At 46.2% G+C, this 12,644-nt stretch overlaps 1 protein-coding gene across 1 annotated transcript in view; it reads right to left on the reverse strand.

Annotated features, from left to right (window-relative positions):
• Positions 1-10,518, reverse strand: part of LOC116081520 (antigen LPMC-61-like) — a 19,385-nt gene extending 8,867 nt beyond the window's left edge. Inside the window, exons 1-2 of the mRNA XM_031358097.1 lie at positions 10,476-10,518; positions 10,247-10,307 (exon numbers count right to left, since the gene is read on the reverse strand). Of these exons, the coding sequence (XP_031213957.1) occupies positions 10,247-10,307; positions 10,476-10,518 (104 nt within the window). The remainder of the gene's footprint in view (positions 1-10,246; positions 10,308-10,475) is intronic.
• Positions 10,519-12,644: the final 2,126 nt, after the last annotated feature.

A 12,644-nucleotide genomic window follows, 5' to 3' on the forward strand; every position in this document is an offset into this window, starting at 1 on the left:
CACGGAAGCTTCCAGATCCATGTAGGATCTGGGCTACCGGCTTCGCTTCCACCTGCCTCCCGTTGTTCACAACGGCTTGCCCAAGCACGTCTGCAGTTTCTGCTTAAGCCAAGGGCAGCTCTTGACGAGCACTGAGGCACAGATAACTCTTGTTATCCACAGCCCATGTCTGCTTGTGTTTTCCAGAACAAATAGCTTTCTTGGGGCTGCTATGGCTTCCCCGAGTTGAAGCAGCCCTGATCACGGAAGAATGGTAGGAAATGGTCACTGCTGCTTGGAGCTTCAACCTGAAGCTCAGTGGGGGAAGGACCCAGCTTCCGCAGCCATTGCTCTGTCTCTATATGTACATGTAGGGTCCTCGGGTCCAAACCTCATGGATATTAAGTGGATGCCTACCACACCACCTCAGTTTTCTGTTTTCTTATTTTGATATGATGTTAGATCAGGAGCTGGGGAGAGAGCTCAGCCAGGAAAGCACTTCAGCCAGACCGGCCTACTTAGCAAGACCTAGGTCAATGAGAGATCCTGTCATATAAGTGAATGACAGCTGAGAATGTCCTCTGACTGCCATAAACACCTGCCGACACAGGAGTGCCTCGGACTGGGTTCGTTGCGGGGACCCCAATTTCCACGGGATGAGAATTCTGGTCAGGTAGGCAATAAGTCAGGGGATGACAAACAGACTTGACACAAGGGTGTGGTGAATCTGAATGTATTTGTACAAGGTGAAATTCAGGCTTAAATAGCATACAGCAAGCAGAGCAGATGACAAGAGTCACGTAGGCAGGCGGGGGTTACAGCAAGGGGCGCAAGACTGAGATCATGTAGGCAAGTGACCTCCACACCAAGGTCAGTAGGGTCTTGTAGCCAGGTGTGAAGCAGGAGGAAGAGGAGTGGAGCCCTCCCTGTTGAGGCATTTTGGTATTCCTATGCTAATTCTCTGGGTCTGCTGGAGGCAATGAGTAGGAGGTTCCGACATAACACTTCTAGCTATTGTCCTTGAGTGGAAGCCCTTCATTACTCTCTAGTATGTAAAAAAGTTCTGTGTTCTGTGGGACTGCCCTGAGTATTCTAACTATGTTAACAGTAAGCAATGGTGCCTGACCTCTGTTGCTAACTCTGAGAAAAACCTGTCTGGCAAGGCAGATTCCTTGAGACAAATTCCAAGCTAAGGATAGCTAGGAATTGGATTAGGATAGGTTGGAAACATTGTGCTGGCCAGGAAACAATGCCCAATCTTAGCCATTTACGAATCATTTCTTGGGGTACCTTTAGCCCAAATATGAGGGCGTGTTGACGATTGGAAAGACTGATCTGGAACACGTCTGAGTTAGGAGATACCAGCGACTGAATATCCAGGAGGCACAGAACTCCTTTTGGATCCTTATTGCTTCTAATCCTAATCAGGATTTTACCCCCGATATTTTGGATTTGACTGGAGTAGTCGAGTGTGCGTGGCACAGGAGCACACACACACACACATACACACACATACACACACACACCAGGGCACTGCTCTAGTCCCAGTACTCCTGCTTCCTCAGTACTGGCATCTTGTATAGCAGATCCCTGAGCACAAGCCCAGGAAACAAGCATCAATGCATGCTGCTAAGGAGCCTGCTGTCTCTCCAGAGTCCCCTTATGTTCTCTCAGCTCCTTAGTCTGCTTTAGTCTGAGGCAGGTCCTCAGTTTTTCTTCACCTGATCTAACCACGACCTTAGTGCACATTCAAAGTACACTGGTCAGTTCTTCTGCATTCCTCTGATGGCTTCTTCGATTACATTGGCGTTCAGCAAAGAACATTAAATACCGCTACGTCCTCAGCAGGGTATGCCCATGAGCTCCATTTCTTGGTCCTGTCTTGTGGCCTGTGGCACCTGCAGTTGCCCTCGGTATGGTATCATCATGGTGCGTGTGTGTGTGTGTGTGTGTGTGTGTGTGTGTGTGTGTGGTGTGTGTGCTTGTGTTCTAAAACACAAGCATCCTGTTTCTTCCAGGGTTTCCTATAGATATTAGTCTCCACTCAGGAGTCATCGCTGCCTCAGGTGCTGTCTTAGTTATGGTTTCCGTTGCTGTAGAGAGACACCACGATCAAGGCAAGTCTTATAAGGACAACATTTAATTGGGGCTGGCTTACAGGTTCAGAGGTTCAGTCCATTATCAGTAAGGTGGGAGCATGGCAGCATCCAGGCAGGCATGGTGTTGGAGAAGGAGTTGAGAGCTCTGCATCTTTACTCAAAGGCAGCTAGGAGAAGACTAGCATGCTCAGTCAGCTAGGAGAATCCTCGCTTTTACAATGGGTGGAGCCTAAGCACAGGAGGAGACTGCCAGAGCCCAACCCCACAGTACTACATTTTCTCCAACAAGACCACACCTCCTAAGAGTATGGGCCAGCACATGTTCCTGTTAGGGTTATACCTCTGTAGTTTTTTTCTTGTGCTGCTTGGTCAGTGTTTAACCTGGGTGCTTGGGATCCGAACTCGGATCCTCATGGTTGCATTTGAAGAATTTCACCGACAGATCCCCAGCCTTAGCCTCTCCGCAGCCTCCCACATTAAAATGCTATCTTAAACAGTTTATAATGTGACCCTAAGCCCTGCTTGAACAGGGTGAAAATCTTGCTTTGCTGGGGAGACTGCTGTGGTTCCTGTTCCTGGCACAGGCATGAACAGTGGCTCCCCCCTGGGCACTCATTCACATGTGTTTTTACATTGGGATGGTGTTAGGTAAATTATTTTGATAGCTTGTAAAATATACAGATTGTATTCTTAGTTCTCCTCTGGAAAACAGTACCACCAGGAAATTGGGATCTGTTAAAATTTGCCCAATATAGTAAGGAATTTTAATTTACTTATGTTTTTGGCTTTGAGAAACAGGATTGCTTAAACAAACTCTCCCAAGACCTCAGCATGTTATGGAGCCAAGTGCTGGATTAGATTAACCAATTCTTGTCTTCTTACCTAGGCGTAACTGGGCAGGACTATTAGCTCCCTATTAAAGCAGCGTTTGTTCACTATATTTTGTTAAAACTCTGAATGAACCTTTAACCAAGATAGATTTAATTCAGAAAATTCCTATACAACTTTTTTTTTTTTAATATATTTTTAAGCCAGGTGTTGGTGGCATAAGCCTTTAGTCCTAGCACTCCAGAAGCAGAGATAGGCAAACCTCCGAGGCCAGCCTGGTCTATAGAGCGAGTTCCAGGACAGCCAGGGCTACACAGAGAAACTCTATTTCAAAAAAGAACAAAAAAAGAGACACAGTGTTTTCCCATATACATGTATGCGCACCTCATTTGTGCCTACTCCCCACAAAGGACAGAAGAGGCCATCAGACCCCACAGAACCGGGAGTCACGGGCGATTGTGAGCCACGCAGGGATTCTGCAAGAACAGCAAGTGCTCTTAACCACTGGGCTATCACTTGAGCTCCCAGAAAATCCTTCTGATAGAAGTAAGCCATGATAGAAGGAGAGAACTGACTCCCTCAAATTGTCCTCTGTGCCTACATACATCTACAAATACAATAACTACATACATTAAAAAAAAAAAAAAAAAGCTTAAGTAAAGAAGCAAGCCTTTGCTGGGCAGTGGTGGCGCACGCCTTTAATCCTAGCACTTGGGAGGCAGAGGCAGGTGGATTTCTGAGTTTGAGGCCAGCCTGGTCTACAGAGTGAGTTCCAGGACAGCCAGGGCGACACAGAGAAACCCTGTGTCGAAAAACAAAACAAAACAAAACAACAACAACAAAAGAAGCAAGCCTTCACAGCATTGGTATTCAATGGGAGAAAGGCCTCAGCCTCGTTACTGGTTGAGATGCAGTGAACACAGTAGCCATGAATTATTTGTTGTTGAAGTTCCTTGGACACTGGCAAGGGTGGGGGAAAGTCTCCTTTCAGGAGACAGGGCAAGGGACTATAGTTGACCTTATCAGATTCCCCCAATCCCCTCCTCCTGTCTGATTGTAGGATCTCACAGATTCTAGTTTCCAGAATTAATACCTGTGATGTTTGCCAGGCTGAGAACCCTCAGAACCAGGCCTGCCAGCCCCGACCTTTCATTCCATGCTCCAATAAACCTGTATTACTCGAGACTCCAGAACATCAGCACCAAGAACCCACTGTCATCCAAAGACTTCAGATGATCTCTGAAGTAAGCAGGCACAGGCTTGGGTCTCTAAATGGCTACTCTGGGAGAACAGACAACCAGAGTGTCTCCTGTCTGCAAAGGGGGCGGTTGGGGTGGGGGTCGGTTGGAGGACAAGATGGGGGGGGGTGTTCAGGTGAATGACACAGGCTCCCTTCCAAGAATTGTGATTAGAGAGCACCGAAGTTCAATGGTGTTCAAGTGCTTTGTACTGCAGATTAAGGGTGTTGGTAATCCTGCCCTGTGGAGGTGAGCAAGGAAGGTGGGGGTGGAGACTTGCCACCCACTGAGAGCCCCCTGAAGGAAGAGACACCCAAGCAAGCCTTGCAATGCAGGATCACTGGGAAAACAAAAACAAAACAAAACAACAAAACCCAATCTTTTTTTTTTTTTTTTTTTTTTTAAAGATTTATTTATTTATTATATGTAAGTACACCATAGCTGTCTTCAGACACACCAGAAGAGGGCATCAGATCTCATTACGGGTGGTTGTGAGCCACCATGTGGTTGCTGGGATTTGAACTCATGACCTTCCAAAGAGCAGTCAGTGCTCTTCCCCGCTGAGCCATCTCTCCAGCCCCAAAACCCAGTCTTAAGTGTTTCTCTTGCTGTCGTAAATCACCAAGACCAAGTATAACTCTTGAGAGGAAAAAGGCTGCTTCCTCTTATAATTCTGAGATCACACTCTGTCACTGACGGAAGTCTGGGCAGGAACCTGAGCGCAGGAACTGAAGCTGACGTCTTGAAGGAACACTGCTTACTAGCTTGATCTCCTGGCTTGCTCAGTCTGCCTCCACATACAAACTCAGTATACCAGCCCAAGGTGGCACCCACCCCCCAGTGGCCGGGGCTTTCCCATACTGATCATTAATCAAGAACATACCCAACAGACTTGCCTACAGGCCATCTGGATGGAGGGGCTCTCTCAACTGAGCCCCACTTTTCCAGATAATTGTACCTTGTGCCAAGCTGATGATAACTGGGTCTGCGTCTGCCAGTCTGGGAGAGAAAATTTAAGATTCAATTTTAATCTTTCACCTTTCTCATTCTTGTTTGTTTTTGTTGTTTTTTTGAGTACTGTTACCGAGCTGCATCCCCAGGCTTCTAAAGATTTACACTGGGGGTTTGTTTGGTAAATTAACCTTCCTTTGCTATGAACCCCTCTGTAAAAAACTGTGGAATAACTGGGTGGTCACCACTAACAACCTTCAGAAGAGTTCCTTGCTCCCTCTGAGAAAGGTGATGACTAAGCTAAGGAGATGCCCAGGCAGCTGGTAAAACAGTTTATGGGTGTATCCATGATAGTATTCCCAGAATATGCGGGCATTTTGACTGAGTCAAGAAACCACCTACAACAACATGGGCAGCTGCCAGTCTGTGAGCACCTGGACACAGCAAGGGAGCTGCTGTGTTTTTTGAAGAGCTAGGCTCTGTCTTCTCCTGTTCTTGGACACACAAATTTCCAGCTCCCCAGCCTTTGGGGGTGGGGGGTTTCCTGGATATGGACCAATGGTCCTTTTTTTTTCTTTTTCTTTTCTTTTCTTTTCTTTCTTTTTCTTTTCTTTTCTTTCTTTCTTTTTTTTGAGACAGGGTTTCTTTGTGTAGCCCTGGCTGTCCTAGAACTCACTCTGTAGACCAGGCTGGCCTCAAACTCAGAAATCTGCCTGCCTCTGCCTCCCAAGTGCTGGGATTAAAGGCCTGCGCCACCACTGCCTGGTTCCAACGGTCCTCTTATGGTAGAAAGGGCCAAAGCACACTAGGTTTCTCTTAGAGTATGCTCTCTCCTTCTCTCCATACATGCTGGGAAAGAACCCTGGCAAAACAGACTCCCTGGGACCAGGCTCCTTCTGTCAACCTGGTGAGGGGCCAAAAGGAGAGGTGTTCTCTGGGAAGGCATTTCCTGGAGACTGCATAAGCTGACTTCACTTGACCATTTAGTGGCCTGGCTGGACTGTACTCTATCGATGCAATGCAGAATAAGCATCCTCTAATCGTTAGCTCTTGACAGGGACCCTATGCCGTTCACTTAAAGCAGGTTCTGAGAGCAAGGGCAAGGGGTAGCTCAGTGGTGGAACACCTACCTAGCATTTTCAAGACCTTAACTTCTGGCGCTGCAGGGGGAAAGACGAAACAATAACAAACCCAAAAGCCTTGCGTTCTCCTTCCTTATTGATTTATCTATATGATCGTGTAGCGCTAGGAGTTGAACCCAGAGCTTTGTAATATGCTAAGCAAGCTCTTCGCCACACTGCTACATCCCCTGTCCAAAGGCAGCTTTAGTTTGTTCTAGTTAATTAAATAACTCAAAGATTTGCTTTTATTTTTATTTATGTGCTTCTCTGTGCTTATGCTACCAAGTGTGCACGTTGATGCTCGCAGAGTCGAGAAGAGAACATCAGACTCTAAAAAGCTGTAGGCATCTTCGAGCTGCCCAAAGTGGGTGCCGGAGTATACTCCTATGGAGACCTTAAAATGTCTATTTATTTTTATTATTATTTGATAAATATAAATGACATATTTGCATTATTTAAATATAAAAATATATTTACTATTAATAATAATTTATTAATATTTTTATTTAATGTGCATTGGTGTTTCACCTGAATGTATGTGTCTGTGTGACAGTGTCAGACTCCTGGAACTGGAGTTACAAACAGATGTGAGCTGATGTGTGGGTGCTGGGAATTGAAACCAGGTCTTCTGTTTGAGCCATCTCCCTAGCTCCTGAGGGGATTCTTTTAGGCAGAACTATGAACATAAAGTCTCTACGGGACTGGGCACCAACTGCTCCCTAGATGACCCCCCTTTCCTGACTTCCCCCAAAGGAGTTTCCCAGTTTGGTTTTCTGCAAATCTCCTTTTCAAGATTCTGCTTAGGAGGAAGCTCAAGCCAAGACACAGGCCAGCTGGCACAAATTCAGTTGATCTTATATTGCTAGGGACTGGTGGGGGGGGGAGGGTTGGGGGGGAGGGACCACCTGGGAGGGGGAAGGGACCACCTGGGAGAGAGGAGCTTCCTGGCCACCATTCTGGGAGCCAGCAATTGTGCTGGGCAGAGTCGAAGCTAGGGAGATTCAAAGGCCCTTGTTGACTCTGCTACTTCTCCAGGATTTTCCAAGTGGTTATTGGGAGTTTCGAGTGAAGCTAATTACTTTGTCTGTTTCCCTACCTTTAATGGAGTTTTGTGGAGTTTACATGAGATGCGATTTCTTTGACAGTTTGAGACCTCACCCTATGGATATATATTCTCTATAAAATGCCCATGGGTGACTTTAAGGTAAGTCTGGGAGCGCAGAGGATTTGCTGGGTCTTCCTGACCTACACGAATGAGAATATTCACAAGTTCCTGTCCAGACTCCCTCCCTTGACAGTTTTTACAAATTCTTTACAAATAAGAAAGCCGGTACAAACTCTCCAGCTGTCTCTGAAATACAAACATGCTTGGAATTGCATTTCTTCGTGATCATCGAGAGTGGTGGTTTGAAAAGGTCTGGCTTCCATAGACTCCTGTGTTTGAATGCTTGGTTCATGGGGAGTGGCACTATTAGGAGGTGTGGCCTTGTTGGAGCAGGTGTGGCCTTGTTGCAGTAGGCATGCCTTATTGGGGTAGGCGTGGCCTTGTTAGAGTGGGCGTGGCCTTGTTGGAGGAACGCCATCCTTGTGTGGGCAGGGTTTGAGGTCTCACACACAAGCTCAAGTTACACTTATTATGAAGTAGCTATCTCCTCCTTGGCTGCTTTTGGATTAAGATGTAGAACTCTTTACTCTTCCAGCATCACGCCTGCATGATGCCATAGTTCCTGCCATGATGATAATAAACAGAACTTCTAAAACTGTAAGCCAGCCCCAATTAAGTGTTTTCCTTTATAAGAGTTGCCTTGGGCCGGGCAGTGGTGGCCCACGCCCTTAATCCCAGCACTTGGCAGGCAGATTTCTGAGTTCGAGGCCAGCCTGGTCTACAGAGTGAGTTCCAGGACAGCCAGGGCTATACAGAGAAACCCTGTCTCAAAAAAAACCAAAAAATAAAAAAAAAAAATAAAATAAAAAATAAAATATAAGAGTTGCCTTGGTCATGGTGTCTCTTCACAGCAATAACACCCTAACTAAGACATTGAGAAGCAGCCCTAAGAGACTATTCCTGAAGCAACACGAGAGAAGCCTGTGAACTTCTTAGGTGCAATAGGCTTCCCTGACAAGTGAACGTTCTTGCAACCAGAAAACAGTACATACCTGAGGCTGGATCTTGTGGATGGGCCAACTTTACACTCTCTTGTTTGACTGCAGTTGGGGATAGAGGGATGGAAAGATGCTATGTGAATCTCTCCACCACTGGGAGAGGGAGTTCCCTAGCCACAGATGCGTAGGTGCCATAGACACACACTATGTCAGATTATTCTCCAGTAACTTTTCGTTCACTGGGTATATTTTTATTGAATAATCTGTTCCGTGTCATTTGTCCACCTCAGGGAGGAGACTGAACACTGACAAGACACCAGAGGTAAAATCTGTGTGGCAGGAAGGCCACCCCTGTAGAAGCAAGGTAAAAAAGGTGGAGTCCAGACCTATGGAGACTGGGTAGGCTGACAACAAAACCAAGACCTAAGAAGATAACTTCTAAATATTTAGAAGTGTACAGTCTTCCAATCACTTCAGGACACAGGATCTGCCACAGCAACCACGTCACAGCAGAGTATGGATAACAGCGCCCACAGCCTGGCTTAAGATAATCAAGTCCAGACGCTCTTGCCCCAAAAGAGGTCGGCATCATTCACCACCATGACCCAGATCATATTTCAAAAGTGTCAAATCAAAGCTGCCCCACCAAAGCCCAGTTTGTAATGACTCCCTTATGCACCCTCATGTCTCGAACGCAGAAGAGGGGTGTCCTTTGGGGAGTGGAATTCAGACTTAGGAAAACAAAACCTAGCTGGTGTGGTCCTTTGTGCAACCCACACTGAGGAGCTGGTGGTGCACCATGGGGTTATTTATGACCTCACTTAAACATTTTTATTTAAAAGCCATCCAAGTCTGAGAGCCATCATAATATTTATAGAGCAAAGGGGAGGAGAGTTGAAGGAAAGTTAGTAGGAATATGGGCATTTCTGTATGCTAAAACCCCACTGAAGCTCTGTCACCATACCCCAGTGCCATTCAGAACAACAGTTAAAGGTCCCATCATATCTGCATGGTAGATCCCGAGGGACAGTCCAATTAGGGGACTAATCTATTTGGCTAAGGACATCAGGTTAGTGAGTAGCAAGGATTCATCCTTTTAAAGAATAAAAAAGAATCCTTCAAGGTGATCAGTAAGACACACTCAGACAGATGGATGGGATACATAGAGGGATGGATGTCAGGATGTCTGGAAAGGGTTTAAGTTGAAAGTAATGTCATGAACTCTGGGACAATAGCAGCTCCCTACTTTTAAGTCTCTAGTTCTATGTGACTACTTCTCACAGAGATGCTACCCCCAGCCTTGGGAGGCATTTAGTCAACAGTATAGGGACACGGGTGGGTCTGTGGTCTGCTTGATGCAGGCTTGTAGGGTTCTGACATCCCCGAGTATGAAAACCGTCCTGTTCATTCATTCAGTCCATGGATCTTAGAGTTCATTCTGTACTGAGGACTGAAGAAGCAGCTCACATGAAACGGAAATGGCTGGTTCCTTTCCAGTCCCACTTTCAGCATCTTAAAACAGTTTCAGAAGGCAGGGTGAGTGTTCCAGTTTGATGTCCATGGCTACAACCAACACCCTGGCCAAAAGCGATTTGGGGGAAGATGATGATTCCAGGTCACAGTACGCCACCGAGGGAAGTCGTGGCAGGAACCTGAATGTAGGAGGAAGACTGTGTGTGAAATTCAGAGTGAACGTGTTGACATGGGTGTGCCACATCAGGGACTCCAAGGCTCCAAGGGAGTGGAGAATGATTGACCAGTGTGTGCAAAAATAGCAGCTGCAGCTTTCTGCGGTGGAATGTCTTCAGGATGAAGCTGCTCATTCACAGAGATCTTCCAAGACTACCGAACCCCGCCCCATATGTCATACATAATAAGCACACCGAGGTTCTGTAACAGGCCCCTAGACCTTAGTAGGCCCGCAGACCTTAGCACAACCGATGCCGTGATGTAAGTACCATTCAGGCCCCGCAGGTAAGCAGCAATACCTGCCAAAATGAGAACAAAGACTTAATCCATCAAAGTCCGTAGTTCTGGGAAAGTCCCGTAATGTACTCACCTTGCTTTTTGGCTTCTGTAGGTCTGTTTCTGGCTAATTTTTCTTGTTAACTGAGGTGTGTCAATTCAGGATGTAGTTTTTGTGTTTCAAAGCTCACCCGGAGGAAGGCTCAGTACTACACTTGGGTCTGGAACATCCATTGTGTCGATGGCTGGCTAATAAGGACTTTGTATTGGTTTGAACTCTTGTCCGAGCGTTCTCCTCTGGTGGACAGATCACAACAGGTTGGTTGTTGGGGAGTAGGTGTCACTCCATTAGAATGCAGACCCCCTTCTTTTCTGTATGAATGCCCAGGTGTCTATATTTTCTTCATTCCTCGAAACCTGTAGGCAGGGTTCCAGGACCCAAGCTAGGCAGGATACTGTACCTGAAGGCAGGCCAGCTTGCTATTCCACACGCCATACCCTCTGACTAAGGAACTCACTTCACAGCCAAATATATAAATATATATATATAAATATATATATATATATATACATACACACACATATATATATGTATATGTATACATGTATGTATATTATATTATATATATATACATATATATATATTTATATGACTGGAACCATGGGCATTGTTGCTTGCTGGCTTATGCTCAGCTAGCTTTCTTAGACAATTCAGAACAGTCTACCTAAAGGAAGGGTGTTTCCTGTGGTGGGCTGCCCCACCCCACTACATCACTTAACAACTAAGTCTGCCTCCCGCTAGACATAGCCCGAAAGGCCAGCTTCGTCCAGGCAATAACTCAACTGAGATTCTCTTCTCAGATAATTTCAGATTGTGGCAAGTCTACATTTAAAACTAACCAGCCCTCTTAGCATCTGGGATACTGAGGCAGGAGGATCACAGCGTGGAGTACCCCTGGAGTCCCCCAGGGCTAAGGATAAGAGACCTCATATAGGAAAGCAGAAAAAAAAAAAAAAAAAAAAGAAACAAATGAATGGCCTGGAAGGAATTCTCCAGGTAATCATTTACGACTGAGAGCCTAGAAGGCTGGTGGATGAGAGGGCTTAGAATGCCAGGTCAGACAAGGTCGCAAATAGAGGACCCCAGACTGGATGTCAAAGAGGTCTGAAACCCCTGACAGACACAGGGGAGAAGGCAACGAGCCACATGGGGAGCTCTCCCCAGCTCCACAACAGAGCACCACAAGGTGACTTTCTTTGTCTTCAAATACCTGCTGGACTGATCCACCTCCTCTCCAGAACTGGGTGTCTGGCTATTGGATCAGCCGTCCCTTGGGACAGCATAAGCCAAGCCCCCCTCCCCCACTCGCCTTGCTTTGAGTCTAATTGCCTTAGGGGATGTAGGCCCAAGGTTTCATTTCCTCCCATCTGCCACAGCAAAAAGTGGCCTTGCTATAGCAGCTGGGACAGAGAAACAACTTCAGTCCCTCCAGAGAGCAACAGCAGAGACCGAGGGAGGGCTCTAGAAACGCCAGAGGAAGTAGTCCAGGGAGCAACTTCACAAGAGCCGGGAATCACAACCGGTATTTGAAGCATGGCACTCAGATGCAGGCCAGTGGTCAGTCTACACTCTAGAGAGTTAAGCCTCTGCTAACCCAGGAGATTGCTCTGTCCCAGAGCAGATCAGCCAGTGTGTCCAGTAGACAATATGACCACTGGTCCTGTCAAGACTCAGGGAAGCCACATCTTAATGAGAAAACAAAACACACCAAAAACCCAAAAAAACCCAAAAACAACCCACACTTGCAAGTACTGAAAAGAGTCATGTTGACATTATTTCACATGGATTGAAAGGGTCACAGTAAGAATGTTTCAACAGACTCCCTAGAGACAAATGAAAACCAGTCTCAGTCAAGACTTCAGCAAAGAAACAGATGCAGTAAAAATATTGAAACTGTCAGACTGAGAAACATAATGGTGGAAATGAAGAACTTGTTGGACAGGACACACCCAGTGCTAACGCGGAGACAGACCACAGGAGACAGAAGCCAAAGACGTAAAGACCTCAGTAGGATGCATTCAAAAACTGGAAAAAAAACCACAGTGAAAATAAATAAAGCACCAGGAGCCCTGGCAGCCTGGGAGAGCACTCACCTGCACAGTGACAGTCATATCTTTAGAGTTCCAGAAGAAGATGGGGAGAAGGTGGGATTCAAACATCCCCAAATAAATGGTGTCTGTCAATCTCCTTGACTTGGCCAGAGAAGTAGAATCTCCCAGTCCAAGGGGTAAGTTAAGCCATAGGATAAGCCAAAACAAACCAACATCAAATACCGAGTAATTCAACTGCCCAAAAAAAC

Source organism: Mastomys coucha, unplaced genomic scaffold, assembly GCF_008632895.1.
Source record: "Mastomys coucha isolate ucsf_1 unplaced genomic scaffold, UCSF_Mcou_1 pScaffold7, whole genome shotgun sequence".
NCBI classification, from domain to species: domain Eukaryota; kingdom Metazoa; phylum Chordata; class Mammalia; order Rodentia; family Muridae; genus Mastomys; species Mastomys coucha.